General features: G+C 34.6%; 4 protein-coding genes across 15 annotated transcripts; 3 read left to right on the forward strand and 1 right to left on the reverse strand.

Moving 5' to 3' along the window:
- Positions 1–1,134: 1,134 nt before the first annotated feature.
- Positions 1,135–5,218, reverse strand: LOC129568584 (rab11 family-interacting protein 2). Of its 11 annotated transcripts, none has more exons than XM_055446656.1 (7): positions 5,058–5,218; positions 4,845–4,896; positions 4,378–4,672; positions 3,563–3,707; positions 2,229–3,483; positions 1,973–2,133; positions 1,135–1,803 (listed from the first exon to the last, which is right to left on the reverse strand). In XM_055446656.1, the coding sequence occupies exons 3-7, from the start codon at positions 4,406–4,408 to the stop codon at positions 1,797–1,799; spliced, it is 1,599 nt and encodes a 532-aa protein (XP_055302631.1). In that variant the 5' UTR covers positions 4,409–4,672; positions 4,845–4,896; positions 5,058–5,218; the 3' UTR covers positions 1,135–1,796. The 11 variants fall into 11 exon arrangements, with proteins under 11 accessions (XP_055302631.1, XP_055302624.1, XP_055302625.1 ...); XM_055446649.1 differs by having other exon boundaries at positions 4,841–4,930; positions 5,022–5,202; XM_055446650.1 differs by having other exon boundaries at positions 4,841–4,896; positions 5,058–5,189.
- A 254-nt stretch (positions 5,219–5,472) lies between these two features.
- Positions 5,473–6,685, forward strand: LOC129568585 (melanoma-associated antigen D4). The gene is made up of 4 exons (XM_055446659.1): positions 5,473–5,787; positions 5,860–6,188; positions 6,277–6,349; positions 6,424–6,685. The coding sequence occupies exons 1-4, from the start codon at positions 5,593–5,595 to the stop codon at positions 6,508–6,510; spliced, it is 684 nt and encodes a 227-aa protein (XP_055302634.1). The 5' UTR covers positions 5,473–5,592; the 3' UTR covers positions 6,511–6,685.
- A 178-nt stretch (positions 6,686–6,863) lies between these two features.
- Positions 6,864–8,428, forward strand: LOC129568693 (crossover junction endonuclease EME1). The gene is made up of 5 exons (XM_055446917.1): positions 6,864–7,057; positions 7,122–7,283; positions 7,352–7,683; positions 7,755–7,947; positions 8,011–8,428. Exons 1-5 carry the CDS (start codon positions 6,965–6,967, stop codon positions 8,170–8,172), a joined length of 942 nt encoding a protein of 313 aa, XP_055302892.1. The 5' UTR covers positions 6,864–6,964; the 3' UTR covers positions 8,173–8,428.
- Positions 8,429–8,610: 182 nt separating this feature from the next.
- On the forward strand, positions 8,611–11,752 carry LOC129568694 (phosphatase Herzog). Of its 2 annotated transcripts, none has more exons than XM_055446918.1 (2): positions 8,611–9,834; positions 9,921–11,752. In XM_055446918.1, the coding sequence occupies exon 2, from the start codon at positions 10,281–10,283 to the stop codon at positions 11,202–11,204; it is 924 nt and encodes a 307-aa protein (XP_055302893.1). In that variant the 5' UTR covers positions 8,611–9,834; positions 9,921–10,280; the 3' UTR covers positions 11,205–11,752. The 2 variants fall into 2 exon arrangements, with proteins under 2 accessions (XP_055302893.1, XP_055302894.1); XM_055446919.1 differs by having other exon boundaries at positions 8,611–9,790.
- Positions 11,753–12,432: the final 680 nt, after the last annotated feature.

Genomic DNA, 12,432 nt, shown 5'->3' on the forward strand with positions numbered 1-12,432 from the left:
TTAGTAAATTAAATTGTACGCCATCTTTGAATGGGATGCAACGTAGAGTCGATATTCCTCGCAAAGCCATTATTATACACTCTCAATTCGGCAAACAATAGCATCTGCGTCAAAAGGGAGAGACTTCCTCTGTCAATTTATCCACAAAATGTGATTGAGAAACGGCTTCTTGTGTAATCTAGCCACACCAAACACCCGGTCCACATTTTTATTGTCAACGAGTCGAGATACACTTTTTTCCAATAAATTATTGTCTCATTCGATATTCAGCCATAAAATGGCTGCTTTCGTGTCCTTCTCTTTGGCGTGGTCTCAAGCGATAAAACAGAAATTTCGATTAGAAAATTTTATGTGTTCATTTTCATTTATTCAAGTGGTTTGTCGTGTTTCCCATTTTATTGAGATTCTTAACTTGAGCGCGCTTTGCTCAAAATATAATCGCTTTCGTCTAACAGCTATAACTGTGCCAAAACATGTCGCTGATAAGCACAATATAAACTAACAACACACGTTCAGTGCGGGCCATAAACTTTGGAAATTTCATAGCAAATATTTGCTTATTTGGCTCGCTCTTTGTTCGCCATTTTTCGATTCCGTTAACTTTATTTCATTTTGACGCTGCAAAACGAGTTTTCATGATAACAAAAAATCATTACGACCAAACGTAGGGAATGCCTACAGCTACAAAATTGCTGGATTTTTACGATTTGAGTTCAGGGGATGAATTGGAAAATATTTGATACGGCATGGCTTGTGATTGTTTATGTGTGTGAGGTGCATATAATTTCCTGAAGAAGAAGCGTACCAAGAATTTAATGTGCTCCCATCCAATATCTAAAAAAAAGTTTTTTCTGAAATTCTTACCATAATCCCAACAAAGAACCTATATCATCATTTGGTTTTCTTCAAAAAGACTCATCCAGTCTTTGATTTTATTAACTCATGCACTTGTTATTTTAATATTAATCCATCATCGGCCTAAAATGTTATAAATTTTTATTTGCTCATTTTAATGTCCATTCACTCGCCGCAACGTCCATTTGTGTGTTCAAATTGGCTTTATCAGAATTATATTTTGAATCTTCTGCGTGATGGCCCATGTGATGTGTAAGTGTCAATTGAACAAAAATAATATTCGTGGAAAAAATCCTTTATTTCAAAATATGCCCATAAAATTAACTTCAAATAATTTAGTAAATTTATTTGAAATGGAATGTGAATTTTCCTTTGTCTCATGTTGTTCTATTCTTCACCGTTCGTTCGAAGCTCTTAGAGATATGATACAAATAAAAAAGTAATGATTAGATATGTTCATAATATGTTTGCTTATAACCAAGAGATTAATATCGATAAATAAAACCGAATGCACAATGTGGAGTTCTCTTTTTAATAAATTACGAAATATCTACATACATAAGAATTGGGCTAAAGAGGGGATTTTTCTAAAAAATATATTATTATTTCTCGAATAGTATTGATTTTGTTCAATCGTAGTTTTAATCCAAAATATTAAGGCAACTTCATAGTGAATGGTGATTTTGATTCCGTTGATTTGTTCGAATTTCAGAAAAATTAGTTCAGTGATTTTAGTTTATTCCACAGCTAGCTAATAACATTATAAAATAGCAAAATTCAACAATTAATTTCATAGTGAAAAGGCCACTCGGATTAAAACAAATGTGTAAAAATTAGTTCGATAATTCCATGCAATCTTGTTCCTGTCGGCATCTATTCCACGAGGATAAATGTGTAATCGGGAAATTTTTGTTCGACATTTTTCTACTATTGATGACTCTTCAACCACTGCAAAGAAAGATAGTTCAATGAACCTTAGTTTCTGAAACAATTGTCGTTAATAATGACCAATTAAAATTATTGATGAAAAATAAAAACAAAAACTAAATCAACAAAATTAGAAAAAAACTTAAAAATGTAAAAAAAAATGTATACATCATCTCTCGACTAATACTACCTTTTGACTGATGATTGCGTGCGGTATGGATTTTGTAAAATTTTCGGATGCGTTTCCATGACACGTAACAACAAATTATCTAGATAGTCTTCCATCTCTTTCATTTTGTTTTTTTGTAGTTTTACCTCGTTTTCCAAAGTATTTGCTAGTAAAATCATTTCCTGAATAAAACACAAGTGCAAAATAAATTCTTGGTATTTTTTCGGCGGTAGAAAAAAAGAAGAAAACATAAAATAGAATGTCGAATCAAACTCACTTCTCTTGATTTCCCCTCATACTTTTTCATCAATACCGGCGGCACTTCAACGGATTTATGACCAAGAATGTCATTTTCGTGCCCAATGATAATTCGCTCGCTGAATTGGCGTTGTTGTTGATTTGGTGTGTTTTTGTTCGAATGGCTGTCATCAGTATCATTATGCTTGTCTTTTCGGAAGTATTTTAATTTGTTGGCGAAACGTTTTTCTGATTTTTCTTTCTTTTCCTTGTGTGCTGTTTCGCGTGGCAAAGTCGACGATAATTCGTATGTATTTTCCGGCATTTTATCCGCTACATTTTCAATAATATCGTCATGTGATGTTTCTTCAAATGGATTGCTTCGAACTTCTTCATCAAATGGATTCGAGTGCGGTGCTTGTTGTTTGGCTTCTTGTTGATCTTCTTCAAATGGATTTGACTGTTCGACGCGTTTTTGCGGTTCCCATGATCTACGTTTCAGCGAGTCTGACATGGCGCCCACATTTTTGCCATATAATTTTGCTTCCCATTCATCAACTGCAAGCGATTGTCGTTTTGGAACCTCTGGTTTTTGTGGTGTTTCAGTGATTTTTGGTGGCTCGTCTTCGACGGCCGTATTTACGTTTGCAAATGAATATGATTGCCGAACGAGTGGCGATGGAGCTAATGGTGTGCTTTGTAGTGTCTTTGATTTCAAATTGATTGAACTAGCTGAACTTTTATTCGATAGATTATCAAAAGCAAACTCGTCTTCATCTTCGCTAATAACACCTGGATCGGCATCGCCACGCGCTTGAGTACCTTCGAAGCGTCTATCATCAAATCGATTACTTCCCGTCATACTCAGACTCGATATGCTGCTTGAAATGGAATCGGTGTCCTTGTCTTTCTTCTTGCCAGTGATGTGCATTTTCGAGCCAATCGATTTAGCGAATTTTTTCAAACTCTTCCGCTTCTCCAGTGTATTTAAACTTAACAAACTACCGCCCAATCCTAGAGTTGACGATTTGTTCTTTTCCTTTTTGCTTAAGTCGGTCAATGACCCAGCCTTAACGGTGAATGCAACTCGCGCTTCCAATTCACCGCGGTCCTTGTGCTTCTTCTCTTTTCCCGGTTTGCTTTGTAATTTGTACCAACGTGCTCGTGGTCGTTCATAAGCATCCATCTCATTGAGTGGTAGTGTAACTTGGCCCAGGAACTCATCCATGCCCAAATTATTCCGATGCAAACATGTTAAAATCAACTCTGCACGGTTACCACGCTCCGGAATTGTTCTACAATAATGAGTTCAAACAGTGAAGTTATTATTATAAGCGCAGTGTTCAATGAATACCAATAGAAAAATTTACATACAATTCGCACTCTTCTCGCCATTCAACGTTTTGTGTTGCTTTTTCTTTGATCGATGTTTGGTACTTTTCTTTCCCCAATGCAATTGTGACGAAACAGTTGTTCGTGCCATTTTTGCCTTTCGTCAACACTCCTTTGGCATTCAGAACTATAAGAAAAAGATATTCAACAACAACAAAAAATTCTTAGCATTTTTTTTAAAATTCAATTTAATAAAATATTCAGTGAAGATACACATGTCAAATCTGCTTGTGTTACGTTATTTGCATATTTATGTGTGAATTGTTCTCGGTGTAATTTTCGTAATTTTTCTTCATCTCTTCCTCTCTATCCATTCGTTTCTTTGTTGTGTGCTGTGTATAGTACGTTTTATCGTGAAATCTCAATGGAACCAATTCTTTTTACTTTCATGAAGAAAACAATGAGTAATCGCATCGAAATGGACAGATCGCACACATTACTAATGAAATTTAGTCTTACCGCACGGTTTGTGCCGTGTATTGTATGTTATTCATTTATAACGGAACTATCCCGAGAATAGCAGCAACTCTTAACGATTTAAGTAGAACAAAAACACGATCAAAAAATAAAATGAATGGTGCTTGCTGTAGCGCATGATCTCTTTTTATAGGCACATTTAAAATGAATAAGCGGAAAATAGGTCGCTGAATGTGTTTTTATTCATTGATGTAGATACAAAAATGTTTGTGATTCTCTTTTGAATTGCCATCCTATTGAAAATATGCGCACAGATTTGGACAGTCTTATTCGATTGTGACACGACGACATTCTCATTCTAATAGAATTACGGTGAATACCTGTGACTTGAATATGTGTTGGGCTCCACATCTCCAATCGATTCAAAATTTGCACGTAGTTTTAAAATCAAAAGCAAATTAAAAAAAAAACAATCAAAGTCCAGGTAATGGTGTTTTCGCCACCTCTGCAAATCGATGATACACACTATTTACTATGACACTTTCCAACCAGACATTTACGTCAATATATTATATATTATATGGGCGCGATGAATCACATGCACGGTTATCACAAAAACACGTAGTAATCAACCTCCATTAATCCACGGCACCGTATCACTCAGACTGAACACTCCTGTAAATTATCAAAACATATACAAAAAAAATGAAACATGATCAAAGTGACTCGATTAGAAACAATAATTGATAAATGGGGCTAAAGATCATGTCACATCATCGACAAAAATACATTCATTGTATTGGAATTTCTAAATTGAATAAAGCAAATAAAAAAATCACTCACTCACTGAAGCTCACACAAATGATGACACAATGAACATAATAGACCAACTAAACTCTCTATCGAGAAATTTCAGTGAAAAAAAAGTATCATCTATAATTTCAATTGTACAGCATTAAAATTATGTTCAAAAACAATTGCAAATAATTAATTAGGTACTTTGCATAAAACAAGTAAAACGTACAACGAAAAAAATATGTATCCACTACTTTCGACTTACAGCACAAACTCTTGACGAATCAGATGGGAAAAGCAAAACAATAATGAAGAATGTTTTAATTTGTTAAGCTCATTGATGTATGATGATCTTACATGATTTGTATTGGTTGTTTTGTTTAGGTGTAGAATTTTCACTGCACAGACATTTCATAAACATCGCATATGGCAACATTCCCGTCAGAGGGCTATCCAATTCACTTGTCTGATGTGAGTATGGGTTTTAAAGCATTTTATTTTTCATTTCATATTTACTTCACCGCAAAAAGTCATATATTTAACGATAATTTTGTTCCATAATGAAAATACACAATTATTTCCAAGAGTTTCTGTTTACATCATTTTATTTCCATTTTTCAGTTTTTCAGCGACAATGAACAGTTTGATAGCCCTGTGTCCATAAAAATATAGCTGTTATTGCAGTACTTTTGGTTTGTGTTGCTATAGTTTGTATCATGTGTCATTTGATTTCGCGCTTCAAATAAGTTTAAATTGCACCACATCATTCAATTTAAAGGAAATCGAACGAATTTTGGAAAATGGTTGCAGCACCACGATTGCAGGCTCAACAAGGTGAGCTTAAGTCGATGAAAAACTCCATGATTCGGTACATTTTAAATGTGTCGACGAAGAAAACGCCAATCAAAAGTATCGACATCGTCAAGCAATGTCTGCGGGGCGAACAAAAGATGTTTCTACAATTGCTACCTCATGTTCAAGAAATTTTGAGCGATGTAAGTTCTCAACAATTTTTTTTACATTTTAAATTACATTCTAGTTGGGAATTGAATTAATTTTTGAAATAGGTTTACGGTTTGCAGTTCAACGAAGTCAAAGAAAAAACCGGCAAATTCTATTTGGTGACATCCGAATTTGCACCGGGCTCTGAATTTGAATGGACAGTGCGTCAACGGGAAGACAATCGATTGCTGTTTATCGTGCTATCGTACATTTTCATGAAGGGCGGCAAAGTCATTGAACCCGTTTTGTTTGGATTCTTGAAGAAGCTGCACATTGAAGATGAGCCACACGAGTATTTTGGCCACTTCAAAAAGACCATCACCGAAACATTCGTCAAGCAACTGTTCTTGAAAAAGGAAAAAATCGAAATGGAAGCTGGTAACATAGAAGAACGGTATGTACAATATTTTGTCATTTTTCATTGGTATGAGACATAGAAGCGAATAGGGATTTATTGTAATTTTGTGTCTTTCTTGGAATAGGTTTCAATACAGTTGGGGTCATCGTGCGGACTTAGAATTCAAGAAGAGAGATTGCCTTGAATATGTTGCTCAGGTAAATATTAAACAGAACTTAAATTGCCATTTTTGATTTCATCGCTATAAATCTGAACTTTCCAATTTTTGCAGCTTTTAAAGCGTCAGCCAAGTTCCTTTTCAGCACAGTTTGAAGAATGCAACTCAGACGATGAAGATGTTGAAATGGCCGAACAATAACATTCATTTAATTTTGTTTCGCTTGAAACATAGGAAATTTTGTAAAGAGCTGTGAAAAATATCATATCATGAGATATTGTTGACTTTAGTAAGAAATGAGAGTTTAATTTTTCTATTCCAAAAGTGGCTCCGTACGTTTCATTATAATAAATAAACATTCTCTCAAACTAGCCAATTTTTGCTTTTTATTTATTTTGATGAGTCTGCCGTATGTCTTAAGAATTGAAGAAACAACAAACATAGATGAAATGAATGACTATTTTGAATTAAGTGAAGTTTGTTCGACCAACATCAAACAAAATATATACCTATTCGTAGATGGAGCTCTTGTTCTGATTTGCAAGCTGTCAAACATTTAAATCAAACTATGTAAACAAATCGCACAGTTCTTCTCTTGACTTTACGAATAATTTTACCTGATAATTAACTATTTAATTATTCAATTGCCATCAATATGGATGCAAAAGCAGACAAAAATCTACATCGTCTGGAAAGAAAAGCCATACAAGAAGCGGAAAAACGTAAGAAACCTGGTGAATGTATGAAGGTAGTAGAAATTGACATATGATTTTCAATCAACTATTTCACAATATTTTTTGTTTGTATTCCAGTATATTCAAGCCATTATCGATGAGAACCTAACAAATGAATCGATTGGCTCCAAAATTCTAGCCACGGCAAACGTCGCCTATAAGCTTGTCAATTCACCAATTCCAAGAACCATTTTTTGGCAGCGCTCTATCCAGCAGACTTTAAGGGGTACAAACAATGAAGTTAGTGTTTTATTTTTGAAATAAGATCTATTTGAAATGTATCTATGTATGTAACTTAATTGTTTCAGATGTGCTTGGACGAAAAATATCAAGATGAAAACATTTTGCTACATGTGATGACAGCTGTCGAGCTAAACTCGTATATCACTAGTAATAAACTCAGACATCGAATCGTAACAATAAAAAGTCACTATCCGGACAAAGAATTATCTTTAGTGATTTTTGGTTTGAAAGAATATTGCCGCAACAATCGAGCAAATGCCGGCCGATTTGCCTTTGAAACAGCACTGACCGAATTGCAATTGGTTTATAATATTAGTCACCGGCTTTTGGATACAGCTGAAGATGTGGCTCAAGTATTTTTGCAGTTCAACAAAAGTGTTGCCGAAAAGTTATACAAGTAGATACTTGCATTGAAGCGGTGTCTTAGGGGACAATTATATACCGATATTTTGTTGTTGTTGATTGCAGGAAGGATCGTGATGAAAAAATATCTGATCAAAACTTTTACTTGGCTAATGACAACAAAGATTGCGTTCAGGTTAAGGATAACATTGGACTGACGAATTTGTTCAAGAATCATCTGTGTAAATTTCCATCGGTGACATTAGATACTGCAGAAGCGATAATTAAAGAGTATCCAACATTATCCAAGCTGATCCAAGTTTGTAAACGAGTTTCTCGTCGTCGTCATCTTTTTGATAACATGTATTTTAATTTTTCATAGGCATATCAATCGAACAATGAAAACGGGCCTTTACTTCTGGCTGAAATACCCATTCGAAGGTCAGGTGGACCATTGATTTCATCACGCAAGATTGGTGCTGAATTGAGTAGAAGAATACATTCTTTCTACACACAATCGGTTCCGGATTTCGTGCTGCAGTAGAGTCGAGTGGTGTTTATTTAAATTTCAAACGAAGCCATTTGAAAATATTGTCAATTTACCAATTGCTTCTTGTAGCGCCATCTCTCGCGATAAACCCATACTAAGCCATAATGAATAGTTTGCGTATACGAGTGGCGTGAGCTGTAAGCTGTTATAATGGAATGAATCACGTATAGCTCATTTCGTAAAACACCCTAAAATTCTGAGAAAACCAAATTCAAAATAGAAAAAAATAAATAAACGGTTTAACACAAAATGGGCTTAAATCGTTTTAATTGCATTATTTTGATTTATCTGTGGACCATTTTGAATTTTGCTAATAGGTTCGTTATAAATTATGAACCTATTAACATCTGCGCCGCGCCCATTCACCATTTTTGCCAATAGGGTGCAGACTACGCAAGTTGACAGCAACTATAATTGGCAAGTTGACAGCACGATATATATAACAAAAATATTTTATAAGCCATTTTTTCATTTGCTTTTATTTTCGCTCGTCTCTTCATTTTTGAGTTCAAATGTTGAGAAGCCACTTGAAAGCCAAAATAGTATCGCGAAAGTGAAATTAAGCATAAAATTTTACACGTTCATATCAAAGAAACAGCAAATGTATCGAAAGAATCTCTAAAAAGAGAGAAAAAAAATTCAATTTTTTTTGTTCGTCGATATTTTTTTGGTCTGGTGTATATGTGTGTGTCGTTAATAAAAGCAATAAATAGTAAATACTGGCTGGTTGCATGAAATGAGACAAATCGAGCTAAAGTTGTTGTTCCCAAAGTATATTGTGGTGCACATTTTAAATTAGATACGATTTTACTCAATCATAAATTTAGCATCAACCAACGTGTGGTTGTGTGCATATAAATAGCATTTGTGTGTGTGCGTGTCAACAGAGACGAACGTACGGAGAAAAAAAAACTCAAATTGAGAGAAGAATAAAAATGTTAAATATATACAGCAAATTTACACACATTCGGACCCAAAACGAAAAAATATGCGAGTGAATAAAAGTATAAATGGTTTGATTTTGGCAAAGCGAACACTGGAATTGGAACAAATCATAGGCATTGAAACATACAAAAACAATTGACGAATAAAAGAGAGAGAGAAAAACAATACGCGCCTATGCCTACATAACTACATCGTATAAAGCAAAGTGAAATTGAGATTGTGTACGATTGGAATTCATTATCGAAAATGGTTTATGTCATCATCTGATTGTTTTAATTTGGAGGTTCGTGGAAAAGTCAAGACAAGATAAAATAAAAAATAGAGAAGAAAAAAGAGTAATAATACACACAGAACTAAGGCGCACACGAAGAGTTTAATGTGAAACGTTAAATGGGACTCGAAACGAAATCAAATAATGAGGCAAAAACGTTTGAACAATTTGCAGTCCACTGGTTATTAATGTGAAACTACTCAAAAGCAAAGCACATATATCGACATATATATACATACAAATTAGCAATAATATACGATTACTACGCAGTCCAAAGGAAGCACACAGTGAATCGAATCAACTGAGAGAATCGAGCAAAGTGTGAGAGAGTAAGAGACATATTGAGCCAGTGTGAATTTTCGTAGTGCGAATGGTCGAGTTTCGGTAGTGTTAAAGGTCATTTTCAATATCATAAATTCTAATTATTTTTGTGCATTTCGGTTTGTTTCTTTTATTTCATTTCGTTTCGATTAATATTTTGATTGCTTTTCAATTAAATCACAGAGAAACGTCATAATTTTTTCAGTTTGACCATTCGTACGAAAATCGAATATTCTAAATGGTAATACGACGAAACGCTTACCGTGCGACATCGATGTAAAGAGTAAACAAAAGCATCAGGTGCCCAGAAATTGGCGAGACAAAGACGACGCATATGCAAGCGAACAAAGAACGAAAAAGAGACCAAAGTAAACGAAATATTGTGAAAAGGGAGAGAGAAACGTGCAACAACGACGGCGACGAAACATTTAGAACTTGCAACACATTCACTGCATGGGAATAGGTGGAGCGACGAAGTTGACAGTAACAAATCAAAACAAACCCCAATTCACAAGTTCATATATATCGTAAAGACATCTTATCCAGTTCAACTGAGCTTATTTCAATGGACGCAACGTCTATTATAACGCAGATTTCTCGTGAAGAAGAGCAATTGAATGCAAATTCAACCGACAAAGAGGATTTCATCGAAATAGACATTTTGAAACGGCCAGATCGTGGTTTCATCCGATCGATATTCTGTTGTTGGCGCCGAAATGTATCAAAGTCAAGCCAAAGTGGGACGCCAATCGATGGCACAACAACACCACCGCCATTGCAGCGACCACAAAAACATTTACTGCCACAAGTGCGACATTCGGACACACACAAGAAGTGCATGGTCATCGATTTGGATGAAACATTAGTACATAGCAGCTTCAAACCAATTGCAAATGCCGACTTCATTGTGCCTGTTGAAATCGATGGCACCGTTCATCAGGTATATGTATTGAAGCGGCCACATGTCGATACTTTCCTTCAGAAAATGGGTGAACTGTATGAATGCGTGCTGTTCACAGCATCGTTGGCGACGTACGCTGATCCCGTAGCCGATTTATTGGACAAGTGTAGCGTATTTCGAGCGCGACTGTTTCGGGAGTCGTGCGTTTATCATCGCGGAAATTATGTCAAAGATTTAAATAAGCTGGGACGTGATTTACAAAAGATTGTTATCGTCGACAATTCACCAGCCAGTTATATATTTCATCCAGACAATGCCGTTCCCGTGAAATCTTGGTTCGACGATGTCACCGACTCCGAACTCCTTGATTTGATACCACTATTTGAGAAGCTTAGCAAAGTTGATTCAGTGTACAGCGTTTTATGTAATTCCAACAATCACTTGAAGCCTGCCACGCAGCAACAGCAGCAACAACAACAACAACAACAACAACAACAACAACCGCAACAAAATCAGCAACCACAGCAGCTGCAGCAGCTGAAACAGATCGAAAATTCGCGTAATTCAACGGATGAAGAGCATTCGTAGCGATTGGAATATCATTTCATCAAAAAATTTTAAATGTCTGTAAATAAATGTCTAATTGATAGTAATTACGATTTTTACATTGATGTCGGAAAACTTATTAACTGATAACAATCGTGCGTTTATTTGTTTTGTTTGTAGTTTTTTGTTTTTGAAGGCGTAAAAATTGAAACGAAATCCGTAATAATTATCCGCATAATATTGAAATTACAATAAAAAAAATCATCAATGGAAAAAAGGATCAATTTGAAACATATACCTATAATGATTTAATTTACCTCTAGATAGAGCTGTACACAATTATTTTTCTCCATTTGGGATAACTTCTTTATATACATGAAATCATTTTGAAAAAAAAAACACTCACACACACAGTTAATTATTTGTATTAAAGTTCGTATTGATCGTCAAATTTCAATCGCAAACGATCCTTATTCCGTTTCAATTTCGATAACACTTCCCACAAGAAAAAAAACACATCCAAAAAAAGATATACAAAAATGTGTATGGAAAACATAGTAAAACCGAAAATATTTATCAAGCAAAAAAAATCAAAATGGGAATCGATGCAATTTTTCTTGCGCATGTAACACTTTCGGTGGAGATTGTTTGTTGATTTACGATTGATTTGGAAGAATTGTGCCGATTTCTATCATGATTGACTTTTACTAGCACCAATCGAACAAATTATATTATTATCGATAACACTCAACAACAACAAAAAAACTGATGAAGCCGAGTGACATCCGAAATCGCTCACCATTTATATGTATTCTATAACGGCGTGAGTAATTTCTTCGATCCCAAAAAAAGGATAATTTAATTATTGAAAATTAAAATTAATAACATTCAGTTCGAATGTACTATTAATTCAAAGGCTAATATATATCTTTGATATCCATATACATGTTTATATTATTTAAAATTAAACAACAAGAAAAACAAATGAATAATGTAATTGTCTTCAACTCTTAATACTATATGTTTAACGAACAGTTGTTTCAAACGTTTGTTTTCTCTTCAAAACTCATTACTATCTAAATATATCATACACCAAACTCTACGCGTACCATAACACGAGTTTCCGACATATGTATCATTATTTTCCCGAAAGAAAATCATCGTCAAAATGTCACTACAAACACACTCTGGACACAAATTTACGGAAAATATGTTATGATTAAATTTAGACCCACAGACTCAATCTAAATATAAAATAAATAATTCGCGC

This window comes from Sitodiplosis mosellana, unplaced genomic scaffold, assembly GCF_009176505.1.
Source record: "Sitodiplosis mosellana isolate CC-2019 unplaced genomic scaffold, AAFC_SMos_1.0 Smas_scaffold_21, whole genome shotgun sequence".
NCBI classification, from domain to species: Eukaryota; Metazoa; Arthropoda; class Insecta; order Diptera; family Cecidomyiidae; genus Sitodiplosis; species Sitodiplosis mosellana.